The sequence below is a fragment of the Chelonoidis abingdonii genome, chromosome 1, assembly GCF_003597395.2.
Source record: "Chelonoidis abingdonii isolate Lonesome George chromosome 1, CheloAbing_2.0, whole genome shotgun sequence".
In the NCBI taxonomy this organism is placed as follows: domain Eukaryota; kingdom Metazoa; phylum Chordata; order Testudines; family Testudinidae; genus Chelonoidis; species Chelonoidis abingdonii.
Window position 1 is genome coordinate 163,841,525 of NC_133769.1, and position 14,997 is coordinate 163,856,521.

General features: G+C 43.3%; 2 protein-coding genes across 2 annotated transcripts in view; both read left to right on the forward strand.

The window, feature by feature from the left end:
- LOC116829783 (coagulation factor V-like) overlaps positions 1-14,997 on the forward strand; it is a 130,566-nt gene that overhangs the window by 31,592 nt on the left and 83,977 nt on the right. The window lies entirely within an intron of this gene.
- The window catches only part of LOC116829781 (venom prothrombin activator pseutarin-C non-catalytic subunit-like), a 63,295-nt gene that overhangs the window by 26,222 nt on the left and 22,076 nt on the right, over positions 1-14,997 (forward strand). The window contains 6 exon segments of the mRNA XM_075073297.1: positions 2,119-2,330; positions 3,232-3,251; positions 3,701-3,849; positions 5,315-5,527; positions 6,548-8,384; positions 10,878-11,052. Coding sequence (XP_074929398.1) covers positions 2,119-2,330; positions 3,232-3,251; positions 3,701-3,849; positions 5,315-5,527; positions 6,548-8,384; positions 10,878-11,052 — 2,606 coding nt within the window.

The following is a 14,997-nucleotide window of genomic DNA, read 5'->3' on the forward strand; positions in this document are numbered from 1 at the left end:
GTGAAATAGTAACGGAGGAGAAGAAATATTAGGAAATATTAAGAAGCAATAGCTAAGGGAAAAAGAGAAATGTTTTCTGCTGTGATCTGAAATGAGATGGGGCTGAGAGATATAGAAAGAGCAGAAGTAGCAACAGGAAAAGTCATCAACAGTGGCAAGACTGTGTATTCACAATCTTGGACAGTGAGGATGCTTGTATTGGGTGAGCAAACGAGAGACTACACAGAAGTTAAGAGCTATGAAATAAGCTGTAGCCAGTCCATGGAAGGCTTTCAAGAAGGAAGAGGGGACATTTTATTTCCTGATTCCTGTAAGGAATGGGGGAGTCAGTGGATTTGTTCAAGGACGGGAAAGATGTGATTGCATTTCTTTGTATGAGTCAGACAGCAAGCAGCATTCACATTGGTTTGCAGTCAAGCTGGAAGGGCGTATCGAGTGGGGTCTGGTTCTATTCAATATCTTCATCCGTGATTTAGATAATGGCAGAGAAACTATATTTATAAAGTTTGTGGCTGATACAAAGCTGAGAGGGGTTGCGAATGCTTTAGAGGATAGAATTAAAATTCAAAATGATTTGGACAAACTGGAGAAATGGTCTGAAGTAACTAGAATGAAATTCAATAAGGACAAATGCAAAGTACTCCACTTAGAAAGGAACAATCACTTGTGCACACACAAAATGGGAGATGACTGCCTAGGAAGGAGTACTGTGGAAAAGTGATCCACTGTGACCCCCAGATCCAAGTTAAATATAAGTCAACAGTGTAACACTGTTGCAAAAGAAGGCAAACATCATTCTGGCATGTATTAGCAGGAGAGTTGTAAGCAAAACCCAAAAGTAATTCTTTTATTCTACTGTGTGCTGATTAGACCTCAACTGGAGTATTGTGTCCATTGCTGGGCGCCACATTTCAGAAAAAATGTGGATAAATCAGAGAAGAGCAACAGAAGAGTCCATAGAAGAGCAACAGAAATGACTAAAGCTCTAGAAAACATGACCTTTGAGGGAAGATTGAAAAAATTGGGTTTGTTTAGTCTGGAGAAGACAAGATTGAGGGTGGACATAAGTTTTCAAGTACATAAAAGGTTGTTACAAGGAGGAGGGAGGTAATTTGTTCTCCTTAACCTCTGAGGATAGGACAAGAAGCAATGGGCTAAATTGCAGCAAGGGAAGTTTAGGTTGCACATTAGGAAAAACTTCCAAACTGTCAAGTTGGTTAAGCACTGAAATAAACTGCCTAGGGATGTTGTGGAATCTCCTTCACTGGAGATTTTTAAGAGCAGGTTAGATAAACACCTGTCAGGAATGGTCTAAATATTACTTAGTCCTGTCGTGAGTACAGAGGGCTGGACTAGATGACCTCTCGAGGTCCTTTCCAGTCCTTTGATTCTATTTCTGCAGCATTAACTTCAACTGATTAGATACTCTTTTATGGGTGATTGTTTGGTATAGGAAGAATGTAGAGAGAGCAGGTTTGTTGTAGAAATAGAATGGAGCTGGCTTTAGGCAGGACATATGCTAGAGCTAAAGCAATTCCTTTTGAATCTGCCTCCCCGCCAGTATGCAGTTCACTATCACCTTAAACTGTCACAATTAAAATATAGAATTTTCTGCCCCGGATATGAATAGTCCTTGTTCAACAGTTTTTTTGTCCTTCCGTAGTGCCTTCCATCCATGGATCTCAAAGCAATTTACACACATCATTTAGCTTCATGACAAGTCTCTAAAGTAAGTGGTATAATTCCCATTTAGCACATGGGAGCACTTTAGTCAGAAAACGCAGTGACTGTACGTTTTGCATTGGGCAGTGGACATGAAGCATGTCTCCAGGCTGTGCTAAAGCTTTGGCCGGTCCAAGGCTTTAATTTAATAACAGAGCATAGTTAAGCTGCTTTCTGCACTGCAAACAGGAACTCTGTTGTAAGCCACATGGGACAAACATGCTGTATCTAGGTCCCCGTACTCAGTCATTTTCGAAGTGTAGACCTTTCCAAAGTACATATTGGACTTCACGTGCCTGAAGGTGCACTGACTTCATCGCCAATTTACACCAGCCATGAATCTAGCTCTAGTTTGTAACTCCTATTAATATTTCTCTCATTTTATTTCTCCTTCAGAGAATGGCACTGTGAGTAAAGCAGTTCAACCAGGGGAAACCTACACGTATCAATGGAGTGTCATGGACACCGATCAGCCCACCGCACAGGATGCCCAGTGTCTAACGAGATTATATCACAGTGCTGTAGATGTAACCAGGGATATAGCCTCTGGACTGATTGGCCCACTTCTGATTTGTAAAAGTGAAACACTGGACAAGAGGGGTGTGCAGGTATGATCATGTTCTACAACCTCTGAGAGAGAGAGAAAGAGACAGAGACAGAGAGGCTTCTGTCCTCGTGTGGTGTTTGAACTACAGGGGATTTTGGTTTCATTGATTGTTCCCTTAGAGAAAAGGCCTCTAGAACTGAGCTGGGATCGGATCACTAGGCTTCTGTAGAAGTCAGTCTAAAAACCTGTAGAATCTAATGGCATATGAGATCCTTTGGATAAGTTCTTTGAACCACCCCTACAGAACTCACTAGTTGGGACATTTAAATTCTATAGCATGAGTCAAAAACCCTAAAATAACGGAATTATTTTCTATTAAATTCTATAGGACTTTTCTATAAAGGGCTGCTGCTGCAGTGATAGCTTTTAGCTGTTGCTGGCATATTTGGTCCCAGATTTTAGAGTGCTCATTGGGCTTTCAGTTAGAAAATCAGGCTGGGTAGTGATTTCTTCATGGTGCTTTGTTTGCCAAGACAAGAAATTGCAAAATCCTGGTTCTAGACAACATCACTCTAAACTTCCCCAAAGTTTGAAGCTATGCAGGGAAAGGGAGGAAGTTCTGACCCCATCTATCGATAGGTTTAACCTAGGTCTGGCGACCTCAACTATTGGGGTCCAGAAAGCATTGCAGGGGGCTGCTGGAAGAGTTCTCTTCCACTTCCCTTCCATTGGGCCAAAGAAGGGATTCTACTATTGACAGGGCTCAGATGCCAACCAGAGTGAGTGAAGAGCCAGTGACTAAAGCGCCTGGCATGTACAGCAACAAGTGCTCCACTTAGGCGGAGCCCAGTCTCATAGCAGCCATGTAGTAGCTGTTCCAAGTGTCACCCTAGTGAGTCAGTGCAAAGTAGGAAATGGAAACCCAAGGGTCTGGAACCCCAGATCCTTTGCTCTCACCCCAGGGGTCGGCAACCTTTCAGAAGTGGGTGTGCCACAGTCTTCATTTCTTCATACAAATTTTTTCATATTTAAGGTTTCACTTCAGTATCTAGTTTAACATTTTTAGAAGGGTCTGCTTTTTCTCTAAGTCTATAATATCTGAACTCAACTATTGTATTGTAACGTAAATACGGTTTTTAAAAATGTTTAAGAAGCTTCATTTAAATTTCAATTAAAATGCGCAGAGCCCCCCCCATGGACTGGGCAGTGTGAGTGCCATTGAAAATCAGCTTGGCATGCCATCGGTTCGCCTACCATGCTCTGCCACTGGACTGTGCTTCTGTCTCTTGAATGGAAATTTGCCTCTGAGGATGGCAGATTAGGCCCTTAATATACCCCACTATGTATTCAATGAGCTGACTTGTTAAAACTTACCCTGCCCATGTCTGCTGTATCATAATATCAAAGGGGAAAAAAAAGGGCGTGATGCAGCAGCCCAAGCGCAGGCCGTTGTTTGCCGTTGTTTGATGATAACAAGAGTTGGTACTTAGAGAGATTAACATCAAGCAGTACTGCAGCAAACCCTTCCAGTGTTAAAAGGGACCATCCCAAGTTTCTACAGGTCTCACGTTAATTGCACAGTGAGTGCGAACCTAGGCCCAAGTTTTGCAAAAGCTTCATCGTGAGCGCAAGTACCCAGATGGGGCTTATTTTGACGTGCAAAGCAGGCCTGGGAATTTCCAGAGTGGCAGCAACATGGCCCCTGAGATGCTGCTGGAAGGATGAAGGTGTGCTGAAAGCAACAAAATGCAGCAAGATCTGTTCTGGCTTCAAGGATCTTTCCTTATTTCAGAATTCACAGGGCATGATTAGGGCAACTTAGGCACAAACAAGCTCATCATGAGCCGGGCAAATGTAAACCAAGAAGGGAAAGTGACGGTGGTCTCAGCAGCCCTGCATGAGCTTCTGGGCCACCAACTGCAGTCCACTGAGGCAGCACCTGGAAGTGGGAGGAAGTATCAGTGACTGTGGGAGACAGAGAGGTAGAGTACCTGGGTGAGGGAGTGGGGTTCTGGTAAATGTCTGTGTAGAGCCTGGCAGAGGGGAATGGATACTGGGGGTGACTGGTTATAGTGAGCAGGGGCTGGCAGGGTTCCTGAGGTGGTGACCAAGAACAGTCTGTGATGCTGCACCTGTTTGCCCTGGGGTAGATGGGGGAAGGAATCAGGAGGGAAGTTGTGAAGAATCCAGAAGTCAGCCAAGCAGCTGCATGCCTCGTACTGTGTGCTTTTGGATTTGGAGCAAGCTGCAGCTATTAGCATGGCACTAAGCAATTTGTTAAGTGTTAATGAGTCTGTTAACTTGACAGTGGGGAGGGGAGCCTGGCTGCACGGCCCTGTGTGGGGCCTCGGTGCATGCAGTTCTGAAAAGCTGCCTTCTCAGAGCCACAGCACAAGGAATCAGGAGGGAGCATGTGGTCCAGTAACACACAGGATAGCATAGCAGCCAGAGAAGCTGCTGATGCAACGCTAGACTCTGGGGTTTCTTCCAGTGTTTGATTCTAGCTTGTGAATCTGAGCATGTGTCCTGAAGGCATATGCCCTCCCACAATAGCCGGTGACTATGATTGCACAAGCACTGGGAGCCCATTTCTCACACTCTCCAGTGTACCCGGCCCAGGTCACCCACAGATCTGTGTTATACAGTGAGTAATGCAGAACCCAAAAGTGAAAAGTAAACACAAGTAACATTGACTCGTAGTGGCTAGTTAGCTGAGAGAAATGTACAAAATAAACAATATATATATATATATATATATATATATGAATTCTCTCACCCTGAATCCAATATAGGGTGATTAGAAACAGAGGTAAGGGCATGTTATTTTAATATGTGATTTTTTTAAACCTAATGGTGTGGTGTCCCTTCAGATGAAGGTGACTGGACTGCAGCCCAACTTCATTAGAGTGCCAATAATCTCTCTGTCTGGATACAAAGATGTGTCAGTTTCATCTCCGATGTCAGTCCATTGAAGGCATGAATTTAGCTTACTGTCTTGCATGACTGTGAGGGTGCAGTAACAGCATATCTTGTGCTTTGTTTTAGCAATAAATGGCTACATGTCTGACAGCACTGAAATCCTGGAATTTTCCCATGACAGAATTGTGCAGTGGCACGTCTCCAGTATTGGCACCCAGGATGAGGTAGTGTCCATACGCCTTTCTGGTCACACTTTTTTGACTCGAGGGAAGTATGAAGATGTACTGAATCTTTTTCCCATGAGTGGAGAATCAGTCACTGTAGAAATGGACAACGTTGGTACGTGGCAGGACTGCTATGTTTTGTTTAATGATCTGCTAAGAGATTTCGTAGATAGAGTCCATATCTAGTGATACCTTCTGGCAGTGAATTTCACAGGCTAATTATGCATTATAGTTATTTTTTTTAAAAGGAGAATGTTTACTTGAAGCTGTAAACCTCCATCAGACTTAACAGAAATCTTCAAAGTTGTACTTTTTGTACTTCTCCATCATTATTGTTTGGTTTTAGTATGTGATCACCTCCTTCCCTCTCTAGACCTTCTTTTCCAATTCTTGTAAAATGTGTTCATTGTTGGTGACTTTGGAAATAATGTAAGGAAAGCAATGCAATTCTATGTCACTTAAAATATAGAGGAGGTCGAAAATTACATCTGGCATCTTTTTCAGGTAAAAGCCATTTTTTGTCTATCTCTCCCATGTTTTATTCTGGAACATGCCATGAAATGAAAGAGCCTGGAGTCAATTGGTGCATTGTGCCCATTTATTCTCATGTAGGCCAAGGTAGAGGTCCAAATGTGGAATTTCACTATCCTATTAAAGACCTTCACCCTCCAGAGGGTTTTAAATTATCTGATTTTGAAATGGTTTAATATGCCGGTGAGGATTTTTATCATGATCAGTATTCTCTCATCCATAGGTTTATACACATAACACAAGAAACATAACCCAAACTCCAAGTTCAAACTTTGCGAAGTTTGGATCCCTATCTAAACTTCGCAGCTGACCTCTCATTTCCATCTAGTTTTGGTCTCTTATCTCCCGTTCTATCATGGGTTGTACCAAAAACCTGAACTTAAAGGAAGTTGAGATCCAGATCTATCTCTGAACATTATGGGTCAACTGTATTCAGTATTCATGACTTATTGCTACAGTTATGCCTAGGAATCTCAATCAAGGACCAGAGCAATATTGTGGGGTGCTGTACAGACTAATAACATGGAAGACAGTCCCTGACCTAAAGAGTTTACAGTCAAGATCTACAAATAATATGTAGTACACTTTTTTTTTTCAATTGCAGGTACGTGGCTTTTTGCATCCTGGGGATCCCCTGAGATGAGCCATGGCATGAGGCTGAGGTTTAGAGATGCCAAGCATGAAAAAGATGTAGATTATTCTGATGATGATGACCTATATGAAATCATAGATTTCTCCTCTGAGAACACTCTTCAAAATGTGCCTGTCACCTCACCCCAAACTGGAGGAGAAACAGAAAAAAAACAGCAGTCTTCTGATGATTTTGATTATCAAGATAATCTGGCCTCAAGTTTGGGACTTCGGACATTTGGGAACAAATCAATGGTCCAGGATGAAATGCAGAATCTTACTGCTCTGGCCATAGATGAGTACTTTGGCACCATCACTAAGAGTGCTGATGTGGCTGCTGGCTCAGATCCGCCATTCATGGAGAACAGTGATACCTTGGACACTGATGAGCTCTTGGAAACGCAAAGCACTGCTCCTCTCCCAATCGAGGCTGGGTGCCTCCATAAAAACTTCACAGTGGCAGCAGAAGAACATTCACTTCCAGTCACCACAACAGCAGTAAGTCCTGGCTTGGCATCTGAAGCTGGAAACCAAAGTGACTATGAAGCAAATCAGAGTCAGGTGTCAGGAAACTATGAGAAAACACTTGCAGATGTACTGCTGAGGACCAGGGAAGAAGCCCAAACAAAAGATGCAGCAGAACTGTTACCTGACAGAGGGGACAGCATGAAGTCCTCCTTTGCAACGCTCTATTCAGAGGAGCCGCAAGAGGAAAATTCAGGAGGAGAATACAATTTCTCCAGTTCAGATATGTTAGGGACTGGCCAACTTCCAAATGAATATGTTGAGGACCAGAACGTGAAGGAGAAAGAGGAGGAGGAGGAAACCAAGAAAGAAAATGATCAATTTCCCAAACATGCAGAAAACTTAACTTTTGCTGTGAGATACGGGGCAGAAAACAGTGAGTTAAACATGTTCAATCTCTCTGATTTAGAACTACTCAAAGATAAACAAGAAATAAATTTTACTCTAGATTATGCATCGGATATGTTAATTTCTACTCGCAGTTCAGTGGCGGCAAAGGACATGTTGGGAAAGCTGTTGCCAAGGAATATGAATTCTTCATCTAAAATTATGAATGAGAACAGGAATTTGGCCTCTGGGAAGGAGAGTTATGGGATGGAGACAAATTCAGCTCAGGCTACTGATGAGTTACAGAATCGTTCCAGAAATGCTACAATGCCTACAAGAGAGAGTGTATCCCTGAAGAAGAAGCAGCAAGGGAAATTCAAAGGCTACTCTCAGTTTACAGAGGGTCATTGGAAAGTAAGCAGCAAGCATCCAACTCTGAAAGGGGAGAAGAGAAATGTGAATGGCACCTTGAGTACATCTGTGATTCTCATCAAGACCCGAAGGGGGAAAAAGGATAATCAAAAGTATAGTAGTCTCTCATTGACACCCAGAGGTGTGAGACCCCCAAAGATAACTGGAGAGCTCAACTGCACATTATTGTCCAGTGAGGCCAGCCACACAGTGTCCCTTTGTAAGGCTAAAAATATAGCATTGCCCAGCGAGGCCAACCTCCCAGTTTTGCCAAGCAGGGCTAACTACACGCTGATGCCAAGACAATTTAAGCCAGTCATCACAAGGCTTCCCAGTGGGAATGGGGATTACAAGGAGTATGTTCCAGGAGGCTCTGACAGTGAGGAAATTGCAGATGACCAATATACAAGAGACCCCAGATTCACCATTAATAATGTCCGTAACCCTGATGACATTGCTGGGCATTATCTATACAACAGAGAGAACATGAAGAGATACTACATTGCAGCCGAAGAGGTCTTCTGGGACTATGCAGGATTAAAGAAAAGGTTGGGCCAAATGCTTCCTCTCTGTTGCCTCACAATCTGTTGCTAAATACCAGGCCATTGATATAGATAGCTGTCCCACAGCAAAGCTAATGTTGTTGAAGGGTTATGAGATTTCTTAATCACACAAGTGCTGTTCAATTTAACAGTCTGTTATGCAGTAGGTGAAGAGGAAGAGAAGAAGGAACAGAGCTTTATGGCACTAGCCTAAAATTTAGGAGACCTGGGTTTAACTCCCAGCTCTGCCAGAAACTTCCTGTGTGATCTTGGGCAAGTCACTTAGTCTCTCTGTGCCTTAGTTCCCTTTCCGTAAAATGGAGATAAAGCTCTTTCTTACCTCACAGGTTCTTTTGTGGGGATAAATGCATTGATGATTGGGAGGTGCTCAGATACTACAGTAATGAGGCCCACATCAATACCTCAGCTTGGTATCTAAGTATGTGTGGATGGGATGGTTTGGGACTCAGTCAAGAGAGAGCTGATGGGTTGCCAGTTTGAATCCAGCTTGGGTAGATAGGGACTTTGGTGGAGATTTTTCAAAGTGACCTAATGGAGCTGAGAGCTTGGCCCCACTGAAAATTCCAGCCTTATAGTTCCTACCACCTGAAGTTTTATTCAGTCTCCAGTACAAAATGAGGAATTTGGCTCTCAGTCCAGTTCCCAGCAGATAAGTATCCACATCATGCAAACCACCACCACACTAACATAGATGATTTTAATTAACCCTCTTGTTGTTAGTCTTAGCAGAGATCAAGACCTGATTGGACCATCGCGCATGAACCCCAAATTTGAGATGTTCACATTTTGTTTTGATTTGAAAAAAGTGACTTTATTTCCCAACGAGAATTTCTAATCCAGTTTTTCTGAGAAATTCAACCTGTTAGAAATTTGAAATTTCATTGCGACAAAGATCAACGCTTAAATCAAACCATGCAAAATTACCAGTGATTGCATATTTCTGTGCAAAATCTGCCTTTTTATTCTAAAATTGCTACTCACACAAATATTTGCACAGCCTGAATTTTCATTGTCGGGTGATTTAGGACAGGAGCGGAAATAGTTTCATTACAGAAAATTCAGTCTCCAAATTGTGTATTTTTCAAATTGTATCTTCAGGCTACTTGACAAACTTGTCTATTTCCTCCTTCCCAACTTTCCCCATGTAGACCCCTGCTTCAGCTCCACTTTCATTACTGTACTTGCAAGAGTGCCCAGAGGGCTGTGAGTTCTCCATGAGTAAAAATCCTGAAGCTAAAATATTGAAATGATTTGCCCTGTGTGGGGCAGATACTCAGCTGCTGATATAAATGACCATAGCACCACTGAAGTCAGTGGTACTGTGACAACTTCCCCCAGCTGAGGATCTGTCCCTGAGTCTTTGGAAGAGTTGAGACTAGAACCTATATCCATAAGAAACTGAATCAGCACTTAGAGTTTTGGTGAGGCAATAAGAATCCAGCTCCCTCTCTCACAGGTGTATCAGCCCTGGAGAGCTAATGAAAATAAAGGATGTAGTTAGTTATCAGCTATAATTCAGAGCTGCATGAGGAAGAGATGGTCCCCAGGCCTTTGCTTTAGGCACTAGAGGAGTAGTGCTCTTTCACAGTCTGCAGCAGCAAGCCTTCCAAGTGCAGCCAAACATACTTGGCCTTTTGCTAACACTATAAAAATAGCTGTGTAGACAGTGTGTTGAAATTGAAGCACAGGCTGGCACTTTGTCTCTGACTCCCACCCCCATCCCTAGGCTTCAAAGCCGAAGCCACATCTACACAGATATTTTTAGTTGGGTAGTGCAAGCCCGAGTCTGCTGTGGCCTGTGTAGATGTACCTTAGGTGACTATGAGGAACTAAATTCCTATTTCTCCACAGTTCAGTTGCATTTTTAAATGTGTTGTGATTAGATGGCAAATATGCAAAGATGACACCTTCTCACTGAGCTGTCAGCATCACTTCATCATGCAGCTCTGAATTATAGCTGATAACTAATTACATCTTTTATTCCCATTAGCTCTCCAGAGCCGATATATCTGTGGGAGAGGGAGCTGGATTCTTATTGCTTCACCAAAACTCTAAGTTCTGATTCAGTTTCCTATGGATGAGGGTGTAAGAGGTATAAATAGCCCAGATGGATTTTCAGGTATTAGAGAAAATTTTCATCACTGGTGGTTAGAAAAACTATTTCAGGATTTGCAAACTGATCAAATTTGGTGTGGAATCAATGAGGAGAAAAATGGAATGTAGCGATATCATTTTGCAGTTACTTTAATATCCTGGATCACACATTTTCAGTGTGAATCACTGACATTTGTGCTGATTCTTTTTCCTCCAAAGCATTCCAACGGTAAATGTAACTGTTTCTCAGACTACATCTTGAGGCATTTTTATGTGTAGGTCTTTACTTTTCATCATAAGATGTCAGTTTATCTAATTCATGATGTTTATGTTCCATTATATTCTAATTTCATAATTTTTCTAATTTCATTATGTTCCCCTCAGCACAATGAGGAATGACAGAACCAGCCATGATGGGGGCAACACCATATACAGAAAAGTGATTTTCCGAAGCTATGTGGATAGTACCTTTACAACTCGGGAGCCTGAAGGGGAGTATGAAGAACACCTGGGTATCCTGGGTCCTATTATCAGGGCTGAGGTAGATGATGTCATCCAAGTAAGTCAAGGCTTCAGGTGTTTGGTGCATGAAGGTTTCTTATGAGGATCTGAAGGGGCTGAGCTAGAACTGGTTGAAAAATATCAGTCATTTTTGGTGGGACATCTTGTAAAAAGTAATTTTTTTCCTTAACTTCCCACCCAAAAAAGCTTTGTTTTTTAATACAAAACAAAAAGTGGGGGAGGGGAGGGAGATTTGCTCTTTGAAAACATAATTTTCCCCCAAACTGAACTGAAACATGAATTTTTTACTTGAAAAAAATTTTCAATGGAAAACCTGAAACTTTAAACAAAAATGAAAATGTTTACATTTGTCTGAAAAGTCCTTTTTGTCTTAAAAATACTTTGATGTAAAAATGTTGAGCAGTTCTAGTGTAAATAACTCGCTGGCCAGTATGTGTTACAGCCCCCCCCCCCCCCCCCCCGAGCCAATTCTCAGAGGACAGGAGTTGTCACAGTCCCCCCATACTCACAGCCAGCTATGGAGCTTTAGCTAAGGTTGTAGCCACTCATGCTTTTAGTTCTGGAGGTTCTCCCTTCAGTCCCTGCATGGTGGCCAAGATGCTGGCCATCACATAAATGCTAAGGATGACGTGGAAGCAATACAAATAATAAATACAATACAAGGGATTATAGCTAGTAGTAACAGGGGTATATTACAAAAGGGCACGCTTCCTGTGAATGAGCTCTTTGAGGCAGTGGAATAGTCTTCCCAAAGAGAAGCGGTCACTATCTTTTGGGACAGAGTATTAGAATATTTACTGTAAGGAAGCTGTTGACCCCTCGTGGGATGGACTGAATGGAACAAGGTGGTTCTTCGAGTAGTATCCCTGTGGGTACTCCACTTTAAGCAGCGGTACGTCCTGGTGCTGTCGATTGGAAATTTATGGTAGCGGTGTCCACGTGGGTCGCGGGTGCACAGTAGGTGTCTCACGGCACCATTGGTGCTGTGTGTAGCATGCGCACGACTCAAGCCCTCCGATTCCTTCTCAACAGTCTTCTGCTGAAAAGGGAGCAAAGGGGCAATGTTAGCACTTCTCCCTAAAAAACGTTAAGAAATAGTTTTTAGGTAAATATTTAGATAAGCTGTTAGAGAGAAAGTTAGTGTTAGTAAAACAAAAACAAATTTATTGTTAGTTCGTTAGACAACACTCCACCACCACCCTTAAAGGATGGTTACTAGTTAAAATAACGGGGTCTCCAGACTTGAAACAATGCGTCTCCTGCCATGATGCCATGCCCGTTTCAGATAAGAACATAAAAACATAAGAAGATGGACGCTCTTTATGCATACGCTGCCTGAGTTAGGGGCATATTCCCCAGAAATATTCCCACTGCAGCAACCTGAAAGACAGAGCCCAGCGATATAGAGATCTCCGTCTTAAAACGATCTTGATAGAGAAGTCCCTCCAGCCTAAGGAGAACAAGCAAACAGCCTCTCTGGTATGGAAATGGAGACCTACCCACTGAAAAAAACAAAAAAGTGAGCTCAGATATCTCCGCAGAGAGGTCTGCGAAAAGAGAGGCGGTCTCCTGCCAGGACGTAGTTGTTGAGGCAATAAATCACCGTAACAAGCAGCCACAATTCGAGGTTATACCCCATGACAAAGAACACAAAAGACTCGACTTGTTCAGACGCAAGATATATTCCTCCGGTGTCCTTCAGTTTCGGGTGGCCGATTATTCTGCACTACTGGCCAAATACGACTACAGCAACTATGGGAAACTTGCCCAGCACACCTCTGAGCTACCAGAGGAAAAACACACAATTCCGGGCCGTCATCACCAAGGGCTAGCTCAGATCCAAAACAGCCCTTCAGGCAGCATTGGACACAGCAGACACAGCAGCCAGAACAACATCCACAGCCTCAGTAATGCGCCGAGCCTCATGGTATCCCTGAGGCCAGAAGCCAAAAGAACTCCAGACAAAAGTTAGAGGACTTATCTTTCGACTGGGAATAACTCTTCTCTCAGAAGACGGACAAGATCCTTCATTCAGTGAAGGACTGTCATGCCATGCTCCGCACTTTGGGGATATACACCCCCCCCCCCCGCAAAGAGAAGGAGATACCAACCATCTCAGAGACCTAGAGTCTCCTTAAACAGGCAACAACGCCAATATCAATGATCACAATGCCAGCGACCACCTCAGTCTCAGGCGCAGATTTCTCAGGCAGCACCTCCAAAACTGCAATTTTGAAAAGTTGGTCGAGGGTCTGGACGACCTCCCTCACGAAACAGTGCTCACGCCTGACCCATCCACAATTTTTGGCCATCGACTCCAGCCCTTTTACCACATCTGGGCCACCATAACATCAGACCAATGGGTGTTGGAAGTTATCAAGTCAGGATACACTATCTCCCTTACCTCCCGCCCATCTACCCTACCCCCTACCCTGTCCCTTTTCAGGAACCCTTCTCAAGAGCACCTACTATGACAAGAAGTCAATCATCTTCTACAACTAGGTGCTGTGGAACAAGTGCCACTACAGTTCAAAGGGAGGGGATTCTACTCCCATTACTTCCTGACCCAGAAGAAGAGCAGGGGATGGAGACCCATCCTGGATCAACAGAAGCGCAACAAGTTTGTCAGATCCCAAAAATTCAAGATGGTCACATTGGGTGTGATACTCCCAACATTGCAACAGAGGTATTGGTTTTCAGTCCTCAACCTCCAAGATGCTTATTTCCATATCACCATTCATTCTGCTCATAGGAAATGTCTATGATTCACGGTAGACGAGAACACTTCCAATATGGAATACTATCATTTGGCCTATCCACAGCACCAAGAGTCTTCTCCAAAACTCTAGTGGGGGTAGCTGCTCATCTGCACAAACGGGAAAATAATTTTCCCCTACCTGGACGATTGCCTACAAGACACAATGGACACAGTCCAATCCAATTTCACACTATTCCGGGAGCTGGGTCTACAAATAAACGAATGGAAATCAACCATAAACCCAGTCCAACAACTAGACTTTTATCGGGGCACACCTCAACGCCATAGAAACCAAGGCGTCATTACCCCTTACCAGATTCACAAACCCTCACGAACCTCATTTCAGAGGTACAAGTCAGTCCTCAAGTTTGGGCTCGCATGGTCCTAAAATTACTAGGATACATGGCAGCCACAACGTTCATGGTACAACATGCAAGACTACATATACGAAGTCTACAAGGTTGGCTAAGCACGGTATACATACTAAGCAAACACAACCTAAACAAATGGCTCACAGTTCCACCAAATGTCCTCAACTCACTACAATGCTGGACAAGGCTACGAAATACCTGTATGGGTATCCCATTTCAAAAGACACCCCCGACAACAGTGATCACCACAGATGCCTCACTGATAGGCTGGGGTGCTCACATGGGTCAACACATGATACAAGGCAAATGATCTCCGGGAGAGACTCACTGCACATGAATTTGCTAGAGCTATGAGCAGTTTGCAATGCCTGCAGGCACTTCCTACCTTATATATGGAACAAATCCATTTAAATTATGACCAACAATATTGCCTGCATGTTCTACATCAACAGGCAAGGAGGAGCTCGCTCACATTCTCTATGCACAGAAGCCATGAAACTTTGGAATTGGTGCATACAAGATAACGTAAACATCTCAGCATGTTAGCTGCCAAGTTGTCAGAATGTGACAGCAGACACGCTCAGCAGCTACTTCTCCCAGGATCATGAATGGGAGATGAATGGAGAGGTCCTGAGTTCAATCTTCAAATGGTGGAACGCTCCCCACCATCGATCTGTTTGCATCCCCAATGAATCACAAATGCACAGTGTTCTCTTCAAGAGTAGGACTGGGGCTACTGATCATTAGGGGATGCCTTCTTCATCAAATGGGAGGCACCACTCATGTATGTGTTTCCACCGATACCAGTCATATCATACGTGATACACAAGATATGAGCAGACAGAGCCAAAGT